General features: G+C 41.3%; 2 protein-coding genes across 7 annotated transcripts in view; one reads left to right on the plus strand and one right to left on the minus strand.

The window, feature by feature from the left end:
• Window positions 1-13,989, plus strand: part of LOC124127832 — a 134,154-nt gene extending 120,165 nt beyond the window's left edge. For all 5 annotated transcript variants that reach the window (XM_048390980.1, XM_048390979.1, XM_048390978.1 and 2 more), the window contains 9 exons: window positions 3,952-4,024; window positions 4,222-4,271; window positions 4,478-4,535; window positions 4,947-5,131; window positions 6,077-6,137; window positions 6,637-6,740; window positions 7,239-7,302; window positions 8,976-9,032; window positions 12,155-13,989. In XM_048390980.1, the coding sequence (XP_048246937.1) occupies window positions 3,952-4,024; window positions 4,222-4,271; window positions 4,478-4,535; window positions 4,947-5,131; window positions 6,077-6,137; window positions 6,637-6,740; window positions 7,239-7,302; window positions 8,976-9,032; window positions 12,155-12,834 (1,332 nt within the window). In that variant the 3' untranslated portion in view covers window positions 12,835-13,989. The remainder of the gene's footprint in view (window positions 1-3,951; window positions 4,025-4,221; window positions 4,272-4,477; window positions 4,536-4,946; window positions 5,132-6,076; window positions 6,138-6,636; window positions 6,741-7,238; window positions 7,303-8,975; window positions 9,033-12,154) is intronic.
• A 2,347-nt stretch (window positions 13,990-16,336) lies between these two features.
• Window positions 16,337-26,882, minus strand: part of LOC124111139 (fragile X mental retardation syndrome-related protein 1-like) — a 53,597-nt gene continuing 43,051 nt past the window's right edge. For both annotated transcript variants that reach the window (XM_048391354.1, XM_048391353.1), the window contains 2 exons: window positions 26,543-26,644; window positions 16,337-26,039 (listed from right to left, as the gene is read on the minus strand). In XM_048391354.1, the coding sequence (XP_048247311.1) occupies window positions 25,540-26,039; window positions 26,543-26,644 (602 nt within the window). In that variant the 3' untranslated portion in view covers window positions 16,337-25,539. The remainder of the gene's footprint in view (window positions 26,040-26,542; window positions 26,645-26,882) is intronic.

The raw sequence follows: 26,882 nt of genomic DNA on the forward strand, positions 1-26,882 counted from the left end.
GTACTGCAACAACACACTGATGGGTACTGCAACAACACACTGATGGGTACTGCAACAACACACTGATGGGTACTGCAACAACACACTGGGTTACTGTTGGGTACTGCAACAACACACTGTTTGGTATTGTTGGGTACTGCAACAACACACTGGGTTACTGTTGGGTACTGCAGCAACACACTGGGCTACTGTTGGGTACTGCAACAACACACTGGGCTACTGTTGCGTACTGCAACAACACACTGGGTTACTGTTAGGTACTGCAACAACACACTGATGGGTACTGCTACAACACTCTGGGTTACTGTTGGGTACTGCAACAACACACTGGGCTACTGTTGGTACTGCAACAACACACTGTTTGGTACTGTTGGGTACTGCAACAACACACTGGGTTACTGTTGGGTACTGCAACAACACACTGGGCTACTGTTGGGTACTGCAACAACACACTGAGCTACTGTTGCGTACTGCAACAACACACTGGGTTACTGTTAGGTACTGTAACAACACACCGGGTTACTGTTGGGTATTTAAGCAACACACTGGGCTACTGTTGGGTACTGCAACAACACACTGGGCTACTGTTGGGTACTACAGCAACACACTGGGCTACTGTTGGGTACTGCAACAACACACTGGACTAGTGTTGCATACTGCAACAACAAACTGGGTTACTGTTGGGTACTGCAACAACACACTGGGTTACTGTTGGGTACTGCAACAACACACTGGGTTACTGTTGGGTACTACAGCAACACACTGGGCTACTGATGGGTACTGCAACAACACACTGGGTTAGTGTTGGGTACTGCAACAACACGCTGGGTTACTGTTGGGTACTGAAACAACACACTGGTTTACAGTTGGGTATTGAAACAACACTCTGGGCTACTGTTGGGTACTGCAACAACACACTGGGCTACTGTTGGGTACTGCAACAACACACTGGGTTTACTGTTGAGTACTGAAACAACACACTGGGCTACTGTTGGGTACTGCAACAACACACTGGGCTACTGTTGGGTACTGCAACAACACACTGGGTTACTGTTGGGTACTGCAACAACACGCTGGGTTATTGTTTGGTACTGCAACAACACACTGGGCTACTGTTGGGTACTGAAACAACACACTTGGTTACAGTTGGGTACTGCAACAACACACTTGGTTACTGTGAGGTACTGGAACAACACACTGGGTTACTGTTGGGTACTACAGCAACACACTAGGCTGCTGTTGGGTGCTGCAACAACACACTTGACTAGTGTTGCATACTGCAACAACACACTGGGTAACTGTTGGGTACTGCAATAACACACTGGGTTACTGTTGGGTACTACAGCAACACACTGGGCTACTGTTGGGTGCTGCAACAACACACTTGACTAGTGTTGGGTACTGCAACAACACACTGGGTTACAGTTGGGTACTGCAACAACACACTGGGCTACTGTTGGGTACTGCAACAACACACTGAGCTACTGTTGCGTACTGCAACAACACACTGGGTTACTGTTAGGTACTGTAACAACACACCGGGTTACTGTTGGGTATTTAAGCAACACACTGGGCTACTGTTGGGTACTGCAACAACACACTGGGCTACTGTTGGGTACTACAGCAACACACTGGGCTACTGTTGGGTACTGCAACAACACACTGGACTAGTGTTGCATACTGCAACAACAAACTGGGTTACTGTTGGGTACTGCAACAACACACTGGGTTACTGTTGGGTACTGCAACAACACACTGGGTTACTGTTGGGTACTACAGCAACACACTGGGCTACTGATGGGTACTGCAACAACACACTGGGTTAGTGTTGGGTACTGCAACAACACGCTGGGTTACTGTTGGGTACTGAAACAACACACTGGTTTACAGTTGGGTATTGAAACAACACACTGGGCTACTGTTGGGTACTGCAACAACACACTGGGCTACTGTTGGGTACTGCAACAACACACTGGGTTTACTGTTGAGTACTGAAACAACACACTGGGCTACTGTTGGGTACTGCAACAACACACTGGGCTACTGTTGGGTACTGCAACAACACACTGGGTTACTGTTGGGTACTGCAACAACACGCTGGGTTATTGTTTGGTACTGCAACAACACACTGGGCTACTGTTGGGTACTGAAACAACACACTTGGTTACAGTTGGGTACTGCAACAACACACTTGGTTACTGTGAGGTACTGGAACAACACACTGGGTTACTGTTGGGTACTACAGCAACACACTAGGCTGCTGTTGGGTGCTGCAACAACACACTTGACTAGTGTTGCATACTGCAACAACACACTGGGTAACTGTTGGGTACTGCAATAACACACTGGGTTACTGTTGGGTACTACAGCAACACACTGGGCTACTGTTGGGTGCTGCAACAACACACTTGACTAGTGTTGGGTACTGCAACAACACACTGGGTTACAGTTGGGTACTGCAACAACACACTGATGGGTACTGCAACAACACACTGATGGGTACTGCAACAACACACTGGGCTACTGTTGGGTACTGCAACAACACACTGGGTTATTTTTGGGCACTGCAACAACACTCCGGCGTTACAGTTGGGTACTGCAGCAACACACTGATGGGTACTGCTACAACACTCTGGGTTACTGTTGGGTACTGCAACAACACACCGGGCTACTGTTGGTACTGCAACTACACACTGTTTGGTACTGTTGGGTACTGCAACACACTGGGTTACTGTTGGGTACTGCAACAACACACTGGGCTACTGTTGGGTACTGCAACAACACACTGGGCTACTGTTGGGTACTGCAACAACACACTGGGTTACTGTTAGGTACTGCAACAACACACTGGGTTACTGTTGGGCACTGCAACAACACACTGGGTTACAGTTGGGTACTGCAACAACACACTGATGGGTACTGCAACAACACACTGATGGGTACTGCAACAACACACTGGGTTACTGTTGGGTACTGCAACAACACACTGGGTTATTGTTGGGCACTGCAACAACACTCCGGCGTTACAGTTGGGTACTGCAACAACACACTGATGGGTACTGCTACAACACTCTGGGTTACTGTTGGGTACTGCAACAACACACTGGGCTACTGTTGGTACTGGAACTACACACTGTTTGGTACTGTTGAGTACTGCAACAACACACTGGGTTACTGTTGGGTACTGCGACAACACACTGGGCTACTTTTGGGTACTGCAACAACACACTGGGTTATTGTTAGGTACTGCAACAACACACTGGGTTACTGTTGGGTACTAAAGCAACACACTGGGCTACTGTTGGGTACTGCAACAACACACTGGGTTACTGTTGGGTACTGCAACAACACACTGGACTAGTGTTGCATTCTGCAACAACACACTGGGTTACTGTTGGGTAATGAAACAACACTCTGGGCTACTGTTGGGTACTGCAACAACACACTGGGCTACTGTTGGGTACTGAAACAACATACTTGGTTACTGTTGGGTACTGCAACAACACACTGGGTTACTGTTAGGTAGGGGGTACGGGTGGCCCAGTCATCTCAGGCGCCGCGATTCGCTGTGCGGAGTGGCGTCCCTTGGGCACGCCAGAAACCTATGATTGTGGGTTCGAATCCCTGTTCGCCCCGATTATGTTTCTAGGTTTGTCAGCACCATACCCGTGCTCGTGGGTTTCACCGGAGTGGTAAACGTCTGAGACCTGCATCACTTCGGCCTTTCCTCCCACATTGAGCTGACACGCTGCGATATAACTGGCCCTGTTAAAAGCGGCGTTAAACCCAACTCACTCACCCATTACTGTTGGATACTGCAACCGGCTAACATCCTTTGTTGAACACATGAAACTGATCATGACGATAACATGCATTACATACACAGTTCATGTAGAGGTTGATATTGACACGGATCAAAGCAAAGACGATTAAAATTGGAACTAATTTCAGGAGAAGCTGAACGATATCCACACTGAGGACAGGCCGGAACTCCAGGACACAGATGTTGGCGAGGCAGAGAGTCGTAAGCATCTGTCTCAATTAACCAAATATATCAGATTTTATTAACAAATCAAGATTTTGTTTCTCTACACTAGTGGTAAAACCTTTTCTTATACGAATTTTAGTGTTAATTTCAGCACAGGGAACATGATATATTCAGTCAGTCACGTGAAAACATATCCACTGTTGTATATATTACAGTAATTGTTTCTTCTCCAGGTACGCAAGAGATTGAATCTCTAAATGAAGAATTGGGCAGTTTAAAATCGGTAACCATTTCCATACTCTTACACTGTAAGAATTTTACACTCTTATCCATACAAGAAACAATATTTTTAGGTCGATTGTTCAAGCTACATTTATGTCAGATGTTTTAACTGATAATCAACTTTTACATCATCTTCAACAGAGAAATATGATGAGACTAAACCTATAATCTTGATGGAAACGATGATGCAAGTTCATTTGGTTTCAGAACAGAGATCACAAAACGAGACAACTCGACAAACTACAAACTGATGGTTTGACACACGGCAAGTGTAAATTTACTTAGGGCAGGACATGCTTTTCCTATTCGCGAATCGACACTGGTTATTCCCTGGCGTTATTATTTTATATGACACTAACAAAGGTCTTTCATACTATGCATCAACATGTTTCACAAGAGGACCTGACTACTTTCCCCAAGTGTTACCCTTATATATTGGTACAAGTTAGAAAATGACGGTCTGTTCATATTACGCAAATTACTATTGAAATGCATTCTGAACATGTATTTAAAACTTTGTCATGAAATACGGAGCGATAACGACATGAATATACTAATGGTGAATTAGCTTGAGTCCGGTTGTATATTCCTTTAGTTTAATGAGGAGATAAAAACAGCTTAAGATGCGCCATGTGTCTAGTAACACATGTTATGATTAATACCTTGTATCCTCCAGTTGAGTGGCAGAACTCTATTGACTACTTGATGAGGTACCCGGAAGTTCTATCCCTGTTTAATGTGGATCTGTCAGGACTGGACAGTGTTAGCATTTTCCATCGAGAAGACCAAGATAAAAGCAACCTGCAAAGAAGAATGACACACAGACAAAATACAGTCTCCTTGAAAGACTCAAAGCAGAGGGTAACAATTGCCTTCTTTTGACACGCTTCAATATGTTCATATACAGGCTAACGTGTATTGGTTATATAATTGTTGTTTTTCGCTGCTGTAAGAAATATTTCAACTCTATCATGGTGCTTGTTAGTGTATGATGCCACACAATCAACCAACTGAAGGGTCAATGTGTTAAGTGTGAGAACAGTCTTTCAGGATAGCAGGATATGATTAATTTCATATTGAGATTCCAACTGAGTTAAAGGTGTCTTGGTGGATATGTGACTGTCCTGTTATTTAGGATTTGTCACTTATGATTAAGTTGTATCGGGCATTGGAGTCAGTTATACTATTCTAGCTGCATCTGTAGGCAGTAATATGTGAACATATATCAACCATACCAGAGATACATTGTATATTCAACAATTGGTTACTCAGATGTTTCACAACACAATAACAACAGCTGATTTTAACGGCAGCCTATACCAAACATCAGACTCAACCATGTGAATTCACTCATAATCAGTTTCTTGGTTTGTCAGCGCAATACCTGTGTTCGTGGGTTTCAGGGAACAGGTAAACGTCTAAGACCTGCATCAGTTCCAGCATTCCTCCCACATCATCAACCTGACAGGCTGTAATACAACATAAATACTGTTTAAGGCGGTGTTCGGCTATATTCACTTATCCACTCACTCACTCATTCTCATCAGTAACACCGATGGCTACATGTTTAATATGGTCATGGAAGAATTGAGATAAAAACATTTAATGTAGAGCTATGTTAGCTCTAGATTTGTGATGGTGATAAATTGAAACTACCCGATGCCAAGTGTAAATGCTTCACATACAGAACAGAGATTGTAGAGGTATGATCATGTGTACAATGTGCGAGAAGCGTTGTTTGTGATAAATCAAAACCCCGAATAATTATCCTTGCATTTGTACAGATGTTGTCTACTTTTTTTACAGTTCTCTGGCGCAACATCAAAACTGGTTGTAGTGGAAAGGGAAGCTGGATACACTGCACAAGGTATGAATGGATCATTGTCAAAGAATGGAATAAGTTTCATAGCTGACTTGGCAGGAATTATAACTAAAATCATGTCATCTTCCTGTCAGTATAGGGGCACGGGTGGCCCAGTCGTCTAAGGCGCAGCGATTCGCTGTGCAGAGTTGTGTCCCTTGGGCAAGCCAGAAACCTATGATTGTTGGTTCGAATCCCGGTTCGCCCCGATTCTGTTTCTAGGTTTGTCAGCACCATACCCGTGCTCGTGGGTTTCACCGAAGTAGTAAACGTCTGAGATCTGCATCACTTCGGGCTTTCCTCCAAACGCTGCGATATACTGTTAAACCCAACTCACTCACTCACTCACTCACTCCTGTCAGTATAGTGAAACCTCAATTGGATGTGATTAACTTGTATTTAAACACATTCTCAACATGGAAAAGTACAGCAAAAAGTCTATAATCCTATCTAACACATGTATCAACACATTCTCTCAACACGTTATGTTCTGTGTAATCTACAGATGAACGTCACAGTCCCTACAGGTCTACAGGTCTTATTCATCTTTTGAGGAGGTACCAGCTGGGCTCCCTGAAGGAAAGAGATTTGACCACACTTACATTTGAGGTATAAATGGGGACATAAGGTAAAACATTACTGAAAAGATACTGTCGGAAATAGAAAACAGAATTTACGTTTCGACCTTAATTGTTTGCGTTAATAATTGTTTGCCAATCATGGAAAAAACTAATTTTAAAGTTATTATAACTGCGATTTGATAAGGTTAGACAATAACAAGGAGAAAAGGACAAACATGGAGTCTGACGTCCAGTGGAACAATGCCGAAATACTAACATTTATTTGAAAAATTATTGAATAAATGAGACATCAATGCAAATACAGATGTAGTTTTGTGCTCATAACGAAAAAACGACATAGTGTTACCACTACGCATAAATTCTATTAGTTCTGATTCAAAGCAATAACGCCAGTTGTTGATGCGATATAGAACCAGATTCCCAACAAGGCCAGGGTATTTGTAACGAACAAATATGTATGCGATGTCACACCGTGAAGCTTGTCACTGGCTCTGAACGCCCTAACGTACTCTTCAATGTTTTCTAGGTGATGGCAGAAGACGAGCAGCGACTCGCGGATCTGACGGCAAAGAATGCCTCCTTAGAAAAAGGTTTGTAGATTTGATATAGCTGTACATTCAGATTATTCAAAGTATGCCTTGAATAATTCTTTTATATGGCACCTTGAACCATATATTTACGTGTATGTCAAATGTGGAGTTTAAATGTTAATATCGCTATACCCACACAAAACATGTAATTAGAACAGTATCCTGTCATTAAAAATGGACGACAATGATAAGTTTTCCGCCGTTTTAAGCAAAAGGGCGTGTAAATCGCGAATGCTTATATGCAAGCAATAATAGTAACTGCTCTTCATATAAAGTTCAATAAAATTAAATTTATTCAAAATTTTAATAATGCATCTTTCAATAGACATTCATGAACATCCCCTCAACATTAAGATGCACGGCGCACGATTTGAATGTTTGCATGTTTGTTGGGAGCCTGATATTCACACAATGCAAACAGCACGCACTGATTGTTAGCTAACAAGTGCTCATAAAAAACACTTTTGTCTTACCGTAAATAACCCTTGCCCAGTGCCACGGTTTGCCGAAAATCAAAGCAACCTGTTGAGGGAGCATCTGGCCCCGACGTCCAGCAACACGCCCATTTTTGTTCCCACGTCAACGTCAGGGACGTCTAGCTTGGTGTAGACAGCATCTGAGGTTCAGAAGACAGGCTTGGGACAGTATACGTGTTTACAGATGAGTCCAGGTTACATCTGGATAGCTCCGATGGTCGTGCACGCAAGCGTAACTCACATTTATAAATTGTTATTGCAAGAGAATAACTAGCCTAGGTTTTCTGCCGAAACAGATTCTTCTGGGCGTAAAGGGAAAATAGCAGAGGAAAAACTTCTCCTTGACGCCGTGCACGACCATGGAAGCTATCCAAATCAATCCCGGATATGTGAACAGTATACTGTCCAAGGCTTGGAACGCTTGCATTACTCAACGTCGGCAATTTTAGGGACATAAGTGTAATGGTATGGGTTGCCATCACAACTTATGTTTGAACACAACTTATCCAAGTTAATGGCAAATTGCGTAACCTACGGAACGTCACGTTGCAGAAGGATAATACCCACCAATATGTTACAGTGTCGCAACGGTCATTTTGAAGCGGCATAGCATTTCTGTGCTGCCATAGTTGGCTGTTTCTCCAGATCTCAAGACAATATAACATGTATGAAATGAGACTGAACGACGCCTACGGCAGGACCAGATCCAGGTGTTAACGCCAGCTAAGTTGGACCAGTTAGCGCCAACTCGGGTGGGCCAGTTAACACCAGCTCAGTTGGGCCAGTTAGCGCCAGCTCAGTTGGGCCAGTTAGCGCCAGCTCAGTTGGGCCAGTTAGCGCCAACTCGGGTGGGCCAGTTAGCGCCAGCTCAGTTGGGCCAGTTAACGCCATGTAGGGAATCAGACACGGCTCGTCTTCGTGAGGAGAGAATGAAATAAGCACCTGGCTATCCTACCGCTCACTGTTGCATGGTAGATCGTTCATAAAGTAGCATGCAGGGCTTTATCTAGCACAGCAAGCTGATTGATGTCTTTGTTCAAGGGACGAGCTGTTTAACGTCGGCTTGTCGGAATCTTTGAAAACATGTATAACGGAACATATCTCATGATTAATGTCACATAGAAAAGTTCCAATTTGTGAAGCTCGATTTATCGGTTACTTTTCTTAGTTGTTGAAGAGGAATTGTTTACTTTTCAGATTTTGGAAGCACTGTACATATTGTTGGAGCTGAATGCCGGCCTGAAGCTATCTCATGTAAGTATTTCCTGGAGTGAGTTAGTGAGTGAGTGATGCCAATCGCTGATCTCAGTATTCATAGACTCCCTACTGACAATCACAGATCTCAGTATTCATAGATTCAGTACTGCCAGTCACTAATCTCAGTATTCATAGACTCCCTACTGACAATCACTAATCTCAGTATTCATAGACTCCCTACTAACAGTCACTGATCTCAGTATTCATAGATTCAGTACTAACAATCACCGATCTCAGTATTCATAGATTCAGTACTGACAGTCACTGACCTCAGTATTCATAGATTCAATACTGACAGTCACTGACCTCAGTATTCATAGATTCAATACTGACAGTCACTGACCTCAGTATTCATAGATTCAATACTGACAGTCACTGACCTCAGTATTCATAGATTCAGTACTGGCAGTCACTGACCTCAGTATTCATAGATTCAGTACTGACAGTCACAAACCTCAGTATTCATAGACTCCCTACTGACAGTCACTGACCTCAGTATTCATAGACTCCCTACTGACAGTCACTGATCTCAGTATTCATAGATTCAGTACTAACAGTCACTGATCTCAGTATTCATAGATTCAGTACTAACAATCACCGATCTCAGTATTCATAGATTCAGTACTGACACTCACAGACCTCAGTATTCATAGACTCCCTACTGACAGTCACTGACCTCAGTATTCATAGATTCAATACTGACAGTCACTGATCTCAGCATTCATAGACTCCCTACTGACAGTCACTGATCTCAGTATTCATAGGTTCCCTACTGACAGTCACTGACCTCAGTATTCATAGACTCCCTACTGACAGTCACTGACCTCAGTATTCATAGATTCAGTACTGACAGTCACCCATCTCAGTATTCATAGACTCCCTTCTGATAGCTGCTGATAGCTGTATTAGTGGAATCATAGCGACCGAGCTCGGTATCCACAGATCCTAACATCCACGATATGCACCACAGTGTAATTCAAAGGGATACCTGATTGCTTTACCTGTTTACAGGAGATGAGTTGTACTTCGTCTCTTCCAGAATATGTTGGGCTGAGATTAATGCATCACAGTCATGTCATAGCGAGTCAATTCTGCACAGCCAACCATTGTACATACATAAGTGTGATGCGGTTCTTTAACGGTCGGGCCCGTGAAGATCTGGGGTTAGAATAGGTCTTCGGCAACCCATGCTTGCCCTAAAAAGGGCGACTATGCCTCGTAAGAGGCGACAAACGGGATCGGGTGGTCAGGCTCGCTGACTTGGTTGATGCTTGTCATCGATCCCAATTGTGTGGATCGATGCTCATGATATCAATCACTGGAGTGTCTGGTCCAGACTCGATTATTTACAGACCGCCATCATATAGCTTGAATATTGCTGAGTGCGGCGTTAAACAACAAACAGACAAACAACATTAACAGTCGTGTGGCGTAGCTGTTGTTTACTTCCTGAGTGAGAGCTTTGCGTTCACACACTGAATGTGTAATATTTCTACTCAAATCTATCGGGGGTGTAAGCCTTGGAGGTTTTTTTTGGTCAACTGAATACTCCGTTCCAGAGGTGATTCCTTTTTCCTGTGGTATTTTTTGTAATGACTGAAACGGACGTAAAATATTAGCCAACATCTTTCCTGAAAACAAAAGTTTTCAATTGTATTCCAGGCGGGAAAATTTACAAATATTCTTGACTTTCGTTTTAACTTCTGAACGTTCGGTAATGTATAAAGAAGCAATTTGAATGCATGATAAATTCTTTCTGTGAGTGAGAAAAATGATCTTTCTGTCCGAAGTTGATCTGTACAGTGCACTGTGCAAGGCTCTTTAAAAAGTGTTGGACCCTACACCAGTATTTTATCAATCGCACATTATTTTAGGACATACTGATGGATATTGTAAGAACGATATAACCCTGAACAAAGATGTATATATGTTCTCAATCAAAGGTTATTCAATTGCTTTAACATGACATTAGTTATAGTATTACATCATCTTTTAGCCTGAAAGATCAAGCAAATATCTGAAAAAATTATTGTCAATTTCACACTACCAGTGATCCATTCCTGAAATTCTGGAGAATTTAGAACTATTCACAAAGGTGTTGTATTTAAATATGCTTAACCATTACACCAGTGAAGATCCGGATAAGAATAGATCTTCCACAACCCATGCTTGTCGTCAGAGGCGACAATGCGTGTCGTAAGAGGTGACTAACGGGATCAGGCTCTCTAACATGATTCGTGCATGTCATCATAACCCAAATGCGTGGATCGATGCTCGTTATTGTAATCACTGGAATGTCTGGTCCAGACTCGATTATTTACAGACCGCTGCCGCATAGCGGTAATATTGCGGTTTTGAGTGCGGCCTTAAACAACAAAACCCTTCTTTATTGCAATAGGCTTTTGTCAGCTTTGACTGAATCTCTATAACAATTCTTGTATAAGTACAATTATACAATCATGAATCTTATTCATTCTACACTGGAATAACTCAGAAAGCTGACGTTGTTGACGGACTTGCGACATCAATCACTGACCAGCGCTTGTGAACATTCCGCGACACACAGACTGTGACGATGTAACGGTGAAAGTGACTGAAGCGGACATAGAATATACCTGTTCATGCGGTGTATGATGAACAAAAAAATGTCAAAAATATCCTAAAACATGGAATTTTGTGGTTTATTTTTATCTTCTTTCGTAAAAGATTCATATAGAATCCACACACAAACACTTTTGTTGGGAAATTCACTCACTGAGGCCGTATTTCATACACGAACATCGTCCACGTCTGGCAGATATCTGCACAATGGGGGTAAATCAAAAGTGTACCAAAAATTCTGTTACATTGCCTTTTTCTGTGAATTATTCTATTTGTTTCTTAATGAAATGCATTTTGAATTCTCGTAGTAATAGTTTTACATTGTAATTAGCGCGCTAATATAGCGCAGTTGTTGGAGATATTCTGTACTGATGAAAAACACAGACGAACATTCAGCGCGCTGTTTGGTGACAAGCAAACAATCAGCCGATATTTTCAGTAAATCTCTTTCTGTGTCTCAGTTTGTAACAAACAGTGAAATAAACTTGCTACACAACAAATACAATGTTTATTTCCAGGTCCTAAACGTCACCTGGACGCGGCTGGGGCCAACACAAGATACTGCCACGTAACTACAGACGGTCAGCTGGTCAACTCGCGGCTCGCCATACGGTATAAGAGGCGGAACAGACTACAGAGGTACTGGGGGACCTGTAGCTCCCCCATCCCCCTTCCTCCACCCCCCTCCACCCTCAACCCCCACCCCACCACATCAACATACTGGGAGACAGAGACCAGGGTGCGGGTGGTGGAGGGAGTGCCGTGGTATGTCCTGGAGATTGGGGTTGTGGAGGCAGGACAGGTGGACAGTGAGTACTGTGTTTCTCTACAGCGTCGCTCCTGGAGTGTCAGTGTAGACAGATGTGACAGACACAGGGAGAGTTTCTGTACCACGGTGTGTCGGGAGGGGGTGCCGGGCGAGTGTCACCAGAACACCATGTCCCGCACTCCCGGCGCACAGGCCACCCTCCACTATGGCGTGGTGCTGGATGTGGGGAGGGGGAGAGTGGCCTTCATTGACTTGGACAGGGGGATTGTTCTTGGCAAGTATGATGAGGTGTTCCGGGAGCCTCTTGTCCCCATGTTTGGTGTTGGGCGGCTGTCATCCCTCCGCTCTGTGGCGATGAGTCTGATCAGCGGTGAGGATGTCGACATGACAGACACCAAGAGGGCCCTCGTCTACCAAGCGCTGAGATAGGAAATAAACTGGTTCTGTAAAGTTGTCTGTGTAACTGAGAGATTTCTATCAACTGTTTCAATGACAGGCGAGGAAAGTGAGTGAAGCGGACATAGAAGTGTTCGGTTTGTGTTGTGTTTGTTGTGTACAAAATACGACCAAGTTCTTCACATGTCTGGTTTCACTACTTTCCTCGTTTCTCATGGGACTGAAATACATTTTAAATACTCACAGTAATATTGTTATGATGAATCTATTGCTGTAGTTGCTGAAATTATGTCACAGCAACAACTTTCTGAAATGTGATGTGACACAGGAGTGAGTGCACAGACAAAATGTAAAATTTCTTTCAAAACAAGATTTCTTCTGCTTATATTGATTTAATACTATAAAATTAGTGTTTTAAATCCCCACATGACTATTGTTACGATGAAATTATTGCTGTAGTTGCTGAAATTATGCCCAGACAAAAATGAGCACAGACCAAATGTAAATAAAAAGTTGCTTCGAAACAGATTTCTTCAGCATATATTGATTTAATGCCATAACATAATTAATTCCAAACCACACATTATACTGTTTAGATGGGATTGTTGATGTAGTTGTGGAAACTAAACTGCCACAGAAAATGAAAGTCAACCTCAATGTCTGATTCTGGCAAAATGTTTAACAAACAAGAAATGATTATTCCACTGTGATGTACTTGATACAGGGATCCTGGTGGTGTTCTGTACCTAGTCACGTATATGTGTAATTGTATATGTTTGTTTTGTTTGTGTGTTTGTTTGTTGTTTAACGCCGCACTCAGCAATATTCCAGCTGTATGACGGCGGTCTGTAAATAATCAAGTCTGGACCAGACAATCCAGTGATTGACATCATGCGCATCAATCCACGCAATTGGGATCAATGACATGCATCAACCAAGTCAGCGAGCCTGACCACCCGATCCCTATTAGTTGCCTTTTACGACAAGCATAGTCGCTTTTTATGGCAAGCATGGGTTGCTGATGGCATATTCTACCCCGGCAATTGTATATGTACATGTGTGACATGTAGATATTGAGACCACATATTTAATTTAATCTATATAGTCAATATTTATTTAGTGAGGTATATAAAATACTGACCTGCACAAAAAATGTTTGTTTAAATTAAATCTGGTGAATATCTCAAAGTATTTTGGTGTCTTTCTTTTATATCTTACAGATGTATTTTACATTGTTCATAATCATGTACTTACTTGTAGTATGACTAAGAAATACATTGGCTTAGATATAAATTCGGAGATTGTAAAGATTACGGTGCCATGCAAACAAACATAACATGAATCTCTATGAGGTGAGGTGAGGTGAGGTGAGGTGAGGTGAGGTGTAATGTGGTTTAACGTCGCGTCCCAGATTATTGCACTAATACAGCGACGTGCAAGCACGTGTGTGTGTATGTGTGGCTGCTTGTACTAGTTCGGACATATGCCGATTTATAGTGCTTGCCCACTGAGATTCCATGCCACAGTTTAACATGAATACCCCATTCAGACACAGAATTACGTTCGATAACATTTCTGAAGTCATCAGTATTTGTGTAAATCAGAGTCATTGTTTATTAAAAAAACTCTATATTTTCCAGCATCATATATAATAAAAACAAAACCGATAGGTCAGTTCAATGGAAGGTAGCCAAGTTGTGCTTCATTCACTCGCCATTCATTTGCCTCGTACATGTTGTACCTGCTGTGTCCATGGTCATAATGGGTTTCCTTTACCATGTTAAATGGAGACACCAAAAGGACACATGTTGTTGTTTACAGATTTGTTTGCTTGTTTGTTTAACGCCACATTCAGCAATTTTCCTGCTTTATGGTGACAGACTGTACATAATCGAGTCTGTACCAGACTACCCTGTGATTGAAATCATGAGCATCTATCTACACAATTGAGATACAATGACATGCATCAAAGTCAGCAAGCCTGACCACCTGATCAAGCATAGCTGCCCTTTTCAGCAAGCATGGGTTGCTGAAACCTATTCTAACCCGGATCTTCAGGGGTCCTTTTTGAAGAGAAGAGAGGTGAGGGGACACGGGGTTTAACGTCGCGTTCAAGATTATTGCACTGATATAGTGATGTGTGTATTTGTGGCTGCTTGTGCTAGTCCAGACTGATGCCGATTTATAGTGCTAGCCCACTGAGATACGATGCTGCAGTTTAACATGAATACCCGACTCCGACACAGTATACTGACTCTAAGCCGACCAGTCCTTGTTTTAGCCCATTAATGCCGAGCACCAGACAGGGTAATAACAAGTATCATCTTGTTACGTCTTTTGGTCTGACGCGGCTTGGAACCCTGAACCTCTACGCTGGACGCTCCACCACAAGACCACAGCAGTGGTCAAAGAAAAGAGAGAGCTGACACACAATTTCATCTACAATGAACTCCACATGTACGTGTTACGGATTTGGGCATGTTCCACTGAAACAGCAGAACATTACATTAAAAATAAACAGTTTAATACCGCACACAGCAATATTCTAGCAGCCTGTAAATGTCGAGTCTGGACCAAACGATCCAGTGATTGATATTGTGAGCAACAATCCAAGCTATCGCGTACATTGACACGCAATTAAGAGTCACCAGGTCCCACCACCCAATCCACCATGTCCGCTACAACTATTACATGTTGCTTTGGACCTATTCTAACAAGGAATCACAATGTAGGAGTACATACATAGGACATATTAATTAATTTCTCATAATTATTTTATTTTTTCTTCAATTTTTAAGATTTCTGAAAGGTGTTTTTTATAAACATGAAAAGATATATATTTAAACCTAATGAAATGAGACTATTCAAGCCTTTGAATATAATGGAATATTTCATTTCAGTGAATTAAAGATTATTTCAGTGATATGCTGTACCAGCTTGCACGGGAAGTGAAATGACTAACACTTTGATGATACCATGAACTGACAAACCTAGGGTTGGTATCAGGGCGAAAAGGGCATTCAAACAAAAGGTCAGCGGATCATTGAATAACTAAGGGACGCAACTCTGTTGTAGATAATAACACAGTCTGAGAGGCCTCATCAAGTGTATAATGAATAAATGTTGCATGTGAATAAATTAGCAATATTTCAGCTGTATCATGCATGACAAACTGTAAATAAGGTGAGTGAGTGAGTATTGTTTTACGCCGCTTTTAGCAATATTCAAGCAATATCACGGCGGGAATCGAACCCGGGTCTTCGGTGTGATGAGCGAATGCTTTAATCGTTAGTCTACCCGACCGACCCTCTGTAAATAAGGAATCTGGACTAAACAGTGATCCATGCAGTTGGGGCAGGATGATGCACAATCACACTTTGTAACCATCCAATCCTCACTGGTCTGACAAGCTCAGGATACTTCCGATCTATTCTGCCCTGGAAACCCCATTCGGCCAACTTACGGGAACATGGAAGTGGGTAGTGCCAGTACGAAAAGCCTCTTTAGTCTTCTTTGAAATGACAAAACACTCAAGAATTATTGCATCGGTTTAATTTGAGAACAGATCTGCACAATAGGCATTTAAAACCTAACATAAATACAAACTCAGTCATTATAATAAAATGGAAAATAAATAATGATGACTCTTGTCCTACGACATGACTACTACTGTCTGCAAGCAAAGACACTCTTCACCTCTCCGAGATGACAAGCACACGTTCACCCAGTGAGGTATTTACCTCGTGTTGAGTTACTATGGTGATGTGAAGATCCGACAGATGACATCAAATACTAAGACACACACGATTTGGTCTGAATAAACTTAGCAATGATAATGATAGACAACTCACTAGCTACTGACAAGTCACCAATGTTCAAAAACATCACAAAATGTTGGGCAAGAGGAATTAATTAACCAAACACTGCATTTCATGTATTTAAACATTCAGGGTTAATGTTGTTTTTAAGTATGGGCGGCATTAGGTTCCAATTGAAGACGTCCTAGTCTGTTTCCTTTGAACAAGGTGAAAGATCTTACTACTTCCATGAAATGAGAAAGCCAAATAGTGACTACTAAACTGTTTGAAGCAGATAGCTCATTGTGTTAATTAGGGTAACTTTAATGTGATCCAATGTAAGCCTTCATGTAAGAAGATGACCTCTTGTATCAATGGTCAAGTAGGTCCTGAACAAAACGTCTACTGTGGTAAACTAAATGTTTTAGCATACTTTTACTGTAGCTGTCAGGAAATATTCACTTCTGATTTGCTTTCATTCATAACAGTTGCGGTTGTATGTGATCACAAACCTATTTCTATTTCAACACTGGGAATTCAACATGAGGCACAAATTGAGTTATTTAGTATAAGATGTCATCTGTCAATGGCTGAAAGGTAGGTAATGAAGGCATGTGGTTAGTCATGAGGTTGTCGTCACATTTCAGTAGGTGTGCTGTAGCAAGTGACATGGCATGGCTGAACACCGTTACATTCTTTAAAGGGGGCCTGGTGTTTCACTCAAGGTCTATATGTTGTCATGTGCCATGCAGGATGCTAAGATGACGTCTGTGAACTAAGGTTAAACCTTAACTGACACATGGATTTATCATTCAAAACTGTCCTTCACAGGAGATATGGCTGCAATGATATTGCAGCACAATACTTTGCAGTCTATCTGATCCTATCGGGTACCAATGATATCACAATAAGATGACGTAACTAATCTCTGAAATTGAAGCAGGTAAGCTCTACTTTTAACACTCAACACACTAGTGTTTACTGTTTACAAAATGCCAAAAAAATCAAGGAATGAGTTTGGAGAATGGACAGAATCTTACCCTGGTGCCTTTTTAAATAAAATTTATCAACACTTGACAATAAAAGTTTAAACTCCTGGGCAAACCTCGGAGCTGGAAACCTAAATCTACTCATGTTGATATATTTAGTATGAAAAGACATTTGAGTGAGATTCTCTAATTACAATATAAAATTTCAAAAGCGGGTTTTGTATCCATTGAATGAAACTTGCTGGGACTGCCAATCTGTCCGAGCATAGTCCCCCTTTAACTTTCAAGAGTAAGTTACTGAAAGTTGTCACGAGATGTATTCATGTAAGTACATGGTCTCGCTCTTGACCTTTTACCTTGATACATGTTGTACACACCATAATGAATCAAAATTGAATGAATCTACAAATCATTCCTTGACATGTTTTGTGAAGATACTTGAACCGCCCCTGAACATTGTAACTTGCTACAGCACTGTAACTCTCTCAAGAGGAGGACATGAAAATAAGGGCAAACTCCAAAGTTAAAACAACAGAGAACACATCCTGATTTTACAATGTGAACCACATCTATTTGTTGAAGAATGTACGTACAAATTGACAGTTGTAAACCCTAACAGTATTTTCAGCATATCAACCCCATAAACCTGATCTTTTCTGTGTGGTTATATTTCCATTTTCCTCCTCTTTGAGACAGGAACTTTTTGTGTTACCATGGCAACAGGATAAAGTCAATCACAGCATGAAATTAAGGCAACAACAAGGTAATTACTAAATTTCCATCCAAACATCAGATACAATCCTTTTTTTTCTGAAACAACCGTAATAAGGATTGTAGACCTTAGTAAAATGTACTCGAACTCAGAGGAACACAATGACTTTTCACAGCTTTACCTTCTGACAAAAGTCAGTCTACTTCAAGGGTAGCAGGAGAACAGAAGTTCATCTGAGGAGTCCTTAGATTAAGACTTGGATTTTTTGGCCACTTGTTTTTACGTATTGCAAGCATTATTGAGTAATCCGAACAACAAAAACTGATCACACACACACGTGAAAATATACTAGTATGTCGCTGTTCCCTATCCTGCTACACCCATCAGTACGACTGTATTTCATGTGTCAAGTAATCAGGATATAATGATTCCTGTCGCGATGCAAGTGTTGCGTACATCGATCTACATACCGGGTGTATTTACATCAACGTGACTTTCTCCACCTTGTTCATGGTCACCCATGTTCACATGATCCTCCGTTCAACCTGAACTGTTCAGGAAACTGTTCACTTAACATGGCAACAGTTAATCTGTACATGAACGTGAATGTACATAAGAAAAGATGTAAAAAATCAGAGGTATTCTAAACAGTTGCTTGTTTCAGTTGTATGACCCTTATTCTATGCCACAAACATCTTATTTAACAAAGACTAAGAGTAAACACCCAAAATGTAGTGCTACTTCTGTTAGGATCTGTGAACAAAGGCAGCCATGAGGCTTGGAGAATTCTCATCATGACAATGCAATGTGCAGATGTAATTATGCCTCATTATTGTACATGAATATGAGCTGGACACTCCTGTCACGTAGCAGCAGATTGTACGTCCGTAGGAAGCAAGACGCCCCAGCCCAGGATCTCAACCAAGACCTTGTACTTTCTGTGCCCATTTTACTTGGTAGGGAATACAAGACAAGACCATCAAAACAACATGATCAGTTTGACTGAGGCTAATTTGGCCTGGACAGGAAGGTTCAACCATATCTTATAATTAGGCTTCTTTCTTGTCAATCCGATCAAAGAATGTACACAAGTCATCAATCGTGTATTTATATTATTAACTGTTTCATATCCTTGAAATAATGCCTGGTAATCAATGCAAACTGATACTTCAGATTTGGGGAGTTTAATTACTATAGCCATATCAAGCCTCATTTGAGTCATGACCATGTTGTGTTCAGCATACAGCAATATGGGCCACTCCATATCTAGTCACACCAGACAGGTGGGCCACGCTATGTTCAGAGGATGCCTCAACCAGATACAAAGCAAGATTGAACACCTTCACACCAGACAGGTGGAAATGACCAAGATGTATACAGCATCTGGCTGAAGACCTACAGCAAGATGGGACACCTCCACACCAAACAGGTGTAACTGACCAAGATGTAAAAGACATCTGGCTGAAGACCTACAGCAAGATGGGACACCTCCACACCAGACAGGTGGAACTGACCAAGATGTAAAAGACATCTGGCTGAAGACCTACAGCAAGATGGGACACCTCACTACCAAACAGGTGCAACTGACCAAGATGTATACAGCATCTGACTGAAGACCTACAGCAAGATGGGACACCTCCACACCAAACAGGTGCAACTGACCAAGATCAACACCTGGCTTGTATCCTGCTGAAGACATACATGAGGCATTTCCATATCTCTGCACATCAGACGGGTGGTCAAGGAGTTGAGTCTTTCAGTGTCCATATCAGCATCAGGTAATGTTCAAATTGACTGTATTTGTCCATCTGATATATCAGTTCCCAAATGTGGACTTCTTTAAAAGACCACAATACCAAAACGACGTCTTCAATCCTGTTTTGTCTAATGGCAGATTACTATTTCATAACCGATCTTCACTGGCAATGTTTCAATCTTCTCTTGTTGCAATCTGCAACAACTGATCTTGATCTTACTGTTTTAACAAAATGGTCATTACTTGCTCAAGGTTTTAAGGAATGAGACCACTGGTGCTGAGAACAAACCATTTGAAACAGGATTTAGTTGTCACCTTCTTACTGTTTCATGCCGTACAAGAGAAGATTGGGATGGATATGCAGCATAAATCTCCTGTTTTCCAATGCCAAAGTCAAGGTTAGTTCAAGTACCACAAATAAAGTCGACTGCTTGTCTCGTAAGCATGGAAGTATAATACATTATGTACATGTCAATGGTAACCAGTGGTGACGGCCAAGAGAGCAGCTGTGTTCACAGAGCGAGAAGGGCATGGTGCTTTCAGCTCCAACATTTCAGCATGGCTAGCAGAGCTACCAGTAGAAATTATTTTGCAAAAGACTTTTTTCAGCTTACATTTTCATCTTCTAACCATTGTAGTAAAATTTAAATATTCCAAACAAAGTCTCTTTAAACATAGCTGAATGAACAAAACCGAATCAATAAACCATTTATTCGGTCTCATCACAAACATAAGATAATGTCAAATTTCGGTACATATCTTGGAAATATCTTGTATTTTTCAGATACCATGGTAATATGGAGCAATACACATGATCATTTTTGTTTTCAATACTAACATTGAAATGTTGGCTTTTTCCTGTTTGTGTTTTCAGAGACCATTGGAATGAGATGTCTTGTCAAATGAACAAATCAGTGTAAATTCTTAAGGGCACATCCGCTTTGTGAGACGCTCTGTAACACAGCTGGTCATGCCTTGTTCATCCATTGCAACACTGTTGCACTGTACACAGTGTTGTGTCCAACACTCACCCCAGTGAAATCTGTAGATTCTTCCACTGCAAGAGCATGGAAGGTTCCATACAAGACTTTTGGGGGAGTTACAAAGTGTCGAATATACCAGAGAGAATTCTAATACTTTCATAAGCACCTGGCTTATGAAAAATGTTAGTCTCCTGAAAAGGGACTCACAGATTTGATTGCCTTTTAACATTACTCTTTGAAATCAGTCAAAGCTGGTGCTTATGAAATCATTACAAATCTTCTGTCATCAAAGTCATACGCTGTCAAGTTCATGATAGTGTTTGCAATCTGCTAACAGATATACAATGTCCAAAATATGCTTTATCATAAATATACAATGAACTACTATAACGGCTACATTAAACACACATGTTAAGTTCATAGACTGAAATGGCAAAAACATGGGACATTGCAGTTTTCAAATGCAACATCTATTAATGAGTAAGGTGACTGGATTTCTTCGGCCTATTCTTCAAAATTGGTTATTACAAACAAAATAATACCAATCCCAGAAAAATATATAATCACACAGAAACTGGATGTGATGTTCAGAAGATACAGATGGACCAAACTTCATTTGATAATCTGTATATTGAAGTTCAACAACCCTGTATTCTACCTCCTACCAAATCACGTATTGGTTACCCTAGGATTCGGTTTTATTTTATACTTGCAAGAAGCTCAGAATGTAGGAAATCATTTTACACAATCTCTGATAATTACAAGACAAAACATTTTTAATTTTATTCCATGGTTCAATGTCTCAGAAATATGCAAAACATCTTCTACTTGTAATTTGCTCGAAGAACAAATATGTTTACCAATTTAATCCCATTTGATTACTTCCAAACAATTACCAATGATATGTGATATAACAAAATGCACAGATATACAAAGAAGGTATTTAATATATAATCTTAAACCAAAAACCAACGATCAAAGGGAGACAATCTATTGACATCCAGTTATCACCCCATTATAGGTTCTCCTTTTTCAACACAAAAAAACCCTGACCAATGGCTATGACAATTTAAAGACTAAATGTCAAGATTTATCAAAAGCATTATTAAAATTGTAGAAGTGAACACTTTGTCAAACATTTATTCAGCCCTTAGACCCTTGATTTCCCTTTGATAAAGGATGTGAACTCTCAGTATTTCATACCAATATAATAACACTCAGTTCTGATAGTACGGAAATTAGCAGGAAAACAACAAGCCTCGCTTCTTCTTTTTTTGGTGCAGCTGAACTGCATTTTTTTCTATTCTAAAAGCCATGAATTATATTGATATGTCACAATACACAACACAATTGGATATAAATATGACGCAAATACTAGTTCACAAACGCAGATGTTTACACACAACAAAATGTGTGTATAAACGGTAACATGAACCCTTTCTTTCGAAAGCAGTTTTTGTGATTCACAAGAAAGGAGAAGACATGTTTATCTTTTTTCTTCAATCCCTTTTGTCCGTATCATTTGGAGTAAGTATCTCTCAGACACCACTGTCTGGACAGATTTCTCCTCACTATCAGGCACAGCAATCACAAACTTATATTAACCACAACACACGTTTAGTCTCACCTGTGATATTGTAACTGCTCCCAACAAGAAGGGACAGAATCAAAACAACACTTTCTGTCCTTGCACAACCAATGTCATTCATCTACGGAAAGGAATCATTTGCTGTGTCTGCAATAACGTGAAGAAATCTACCCATGTGAGCAGTGCCAGTAAAGTGACTCCTTCCTCCTCCATGACTGCATGAGATGTAGGGATGCAAGGTCAAGGATGGAGAAAGTGACTCCTCCCTCCTCCATGACTGCATGAGATGTAGGGATGCAAGGTCACGGATGGAGAAAGTGACTCCTTCCTCCTCCATGACTGCACGAGATGTAGGGATGCAAGGTCACGGATGGAGAAAGTGACTCCTTCCTCCTCCATGACTGCATGAGATGTAGGGATGCAAGGTCACGGATGGAGAAAGTGACTCCTTCCTCCTCCATGACTGCATGAGATGTAGGGATGCAAGGTCACGGATGGAGAGAGTGACTCCTTCCTCCTCCATGACTGCATGAGATGTAGGGATGCAAGGTCACGGATGGAGAAAGTGACTCCTCCCTCCTCCATGACTGCATGAGATGTAGGGATGCAAGGTCACGGATGGAGAAAGTGACTCCTCCCTCCTCCATGACTGCATGAGATGTAGGGATGCAAGGTCACGGATGGAGAAAGTGACTCCTTCCTCCTCCATGACTGCATGAGATGTAGGGATGCAAGGTCACGGATGGAGAAAGTGACTCCTTCCTCCTCCATGACTGCATGAGATGTAGGGATGCAAGGTCACGGATGGAGAAAGTGACTCCTCCCTCCTCCATGACTGCATGAGATGTAGGGATGCAAGGTCACGGATGGAGAAAGTGACTCCTTCCTCCTCCATGACTGCATGAGATGTAGGGATGCAGGGTCTGGGTGGAGAAAGGATAAGCCTTGACAGGAACTTGGCAAATGTCATGACTTCAGGCATCTCCAAACAACTGCAGATCATTGACAACATGTTCGAAATTAGAAGCATGGTCACAGTTGGAGATGGTGATAACACAATATTTGCTCAAGTTCACCTGAATGTTCATCTGAGAGGTTGTTCCTCTTTCGAAAGAAGTCGCAAGTCGTTCCATAGACTTGAACAATGTCCAGCTTCTGGAAGCTTTCACTGTCACATCAGTGAAACATTTCTCCTTAGTTTGTCCTTGACGTCCACTATGAGGACTGTCCAATGGTCACATGACTTCTGTCTGGCTTGACCATTACTTGATGTCCAGTCCTAAACATCAGCTTGGCCTTCAAGCTTTTCTTGTTGGCTGGTGTCCAATGATTATTGGATATTGTCTGTCCAACGGACATGTTGGTTGTTCATCCATAAGGATGTAATTCTCTGTTGTTGGATTCCCATCAAGATGTAAGATAAGCTGCATCAAAGTCCCTGTCATTTTGGGGGAAAGTTTACAGCAGTTCGTATGTAGCAGAATACATTTACTGCACTTTACAATATCTGCTATTAAATTAAACTGTTAAAGCCAATAACATTAAATAGCCAACAATTATTACATGTATAAGATTTCTTTTTTCTGATAAGTTTTCAGAATCTATTTTGTTTTAGAAAAATAAAAATAGAAAATAAAAAAATATATATATCCCATCCACATCTTCTCTGTTACATTGTCCTAGTCATGAGAGAAGACTGAACACTATTCTACAGGGATAATTATTGGTAGAATGTAGACTTAGTATCTTACATCTTGTGGAAACAATGAGATAAACAGGTGTCATCTCATATATAGTCGGTACAATTCAGATTTCTTTTCTTGTGACAGGAATCCATCACTGACAAAACAAATCTCGTATTATGCATTTACAATAATATGTTCTCTACACAAGAAATTATTCAACAGAAGGGTGACTTTCATTCAATGTGAGAGTAACAATAAACAGCATACTGTAGTATGTATTGATTCAACAATCCCAAAAAGCTTGTTTCGAATAAAATAGTTTGGATGACACTTTCAAATGTATAATATGGCCATAGCTTCACAATTACTCCATATTCCAGCGTACGATATGGCGTAATGCTGGCAGTTAGTCTATGTTCAAATGGAAACTGATACAGATATCTTTTTATGATGCATATTAAAGTAGTCGCAAAGGTGGTGCAAAACAATTCATAATAAACAGCAGCTTATAACATCTGTGACATCCTAGCAATTCAAAGCTAAAGGAACTGCATCTGGAACAATGGTTTCTATTACCATCAAAACAAAATTATGCTGTTAGCATTTAAAATTTTACACTTTAGAGAAGAAAGTAGACTAGTGGTGGCTCTTTGAGGGCAAACTTCTGTAGCAGCGGTCTTCATTGGCACCTTCTTCATGTAAGCTGCACCATAACGCTGAAGACACTCCAAATAAGTCAAGTCGCAAGTTGGATTCAGCTTCAGTGTGTCCATTATCGATTTTAATGTCACAAGAGTGCTCTCCCTTTACAAGAGTGCTCTCCCTTTACAAGAGTGCTTTCCAATTGCCTCCATTCTCTCCAGGCACAGGTTTTAAGTTCTTCAGTCAATCAAAATAATTTATTGTTTCAACACACACAACTTGTCTCAGTTAACATAAGCTTTATGCACTAATACTACACTTCTAGAGAATTTCTATTCACAAAATTTGGCAACCTCAGCAGCAAATTTTCATCAGTGGTTTGTGTCGCCATTTTGGAGTACACAAATCTTTCAGGTATAAAACTCTCGCCAGCACTCATCAATAACTGAGATAACAAACCAGGTTGGGGTTAGCACTAACTGCACTGTGTGTGGGAGCACAATTGGGCTAGCTCATGCAGTAGATCACTCACTCAGTCATGGTAATATAAGTACTTTGCACAAGGATTGTCCAGAGGGAGACCACTCTACTCTCCATTCACCATTTGTTCTTTGGTTTTGGCAGGATTGTTCACTTTAGATTTTGCACTTTTAGAGTCTGAGTCACTTCCACTGGGTTGATTTGCCACCTTCGCTTGTGCTGGTGGTTTCCGGGGCTCGCGTTGCTCTCTCGGAGCCTCTTTCTGAGGCCGAGGAACCTCCCGAGGAACCTGGGAGGAGCTGGCATCACCAGCGCCATTCATCTTATCAGCATTATTTACAGAGTTTTTGTAACCTTGGTTACCCGCCGAAGCAGAAAGCTGAGAACTGGACTGTCCGCCTTCAGTTCTGCCAGCAGCCTGTTGGGTGGGAGGGGCATTACCACCCCCTCCTCGTACCCCACCCCTCGGGGGCATACCACCATACCGGCCACTGCCTCTAAAGTTGGAAACACTGGTGTCGGTCTCAGTGCCTGAAGTAAATCCTCCACTGCCGCGAACTCTGTTTCGCCTTCGCCGTCTCCGCCTGTCCCGCCGCCTGTCGTAATCTGGTTGAAAGAAATCACATTGGGTTTATAATTTGTTTGTTTGCTCAATGCCACACTCAGCAATATTCAAGCTATATGGTGGCGGTTTACAATCTGTGATTTGAAAATCTATTTTTGGTATTCACCTGCAACACTGGAGAGCCTAGCTTGTGGTTATCTGATGATACCAGCCTGACAAGATTGAAGACGTTTATGATTTTGGTTTGTTTTTTCTTTGTTTGTTGATTCACACCACACTCAACAATATTCCAGTTATATGACGGCAGTATGTGAATGTGCAGGAGACACCAGAAATGGGCTTCACACACTGACTGTGGGGAATCGAACCCCGGGCCTTTGGCTTGACGAACAACAAACAAGAGCTAACCCACAGCCTCTGGCACAAGACAAGATACAGACCACAGCTTCTTAGGGTGCCTGGGCCTAATATGCCCTCAAGAAAATTACCAAACGATAATAAAGACAATATCTAAACATCCATCTCTATGTAAAAAAATAATTACCTTGATCTTGGCTGTTGACACTGGCGTTATCTAGGACGGTATCATCATCATCAGTCATCCGACGACGTGAACGGCTATCGCGGGAGTCATCATCATCATTGACTACAAACAAAGGTTAATGAGTACATTACAAAATACAATAGTTCTTTGGCCATATTTTGTGAAAAAGTTAATAGAAAATTAGATAAAGGATGCATGTATAGATCAAAGGATTAACTTTTTACGAAATACAATGAATGATTATAGTCTTGATTCTATAAAATTATTCAAGTCATGCAGCTATACAAATATATATTAGTCAAGCAAACGCACAACTGCACCCAATAAAACATACCAATTG

This window comes from Haliotis rufescens, unplaced genomic scaffold (assembly GCF_023055435.1).
Source record: "Haliotis rufescens isolate VD_foot unplaced genomic scaffold, xgHalRufe1.0.p SCAF_9, whole genome shotgun sequence".
Classification (NCBI taxonomy): domain Eukaryota; kingdom Metazoa; phylum Mollusca; class Gastropoda; order Lepetellida; family Haliotidae; genus Haliotis; species Haliotis rufescens.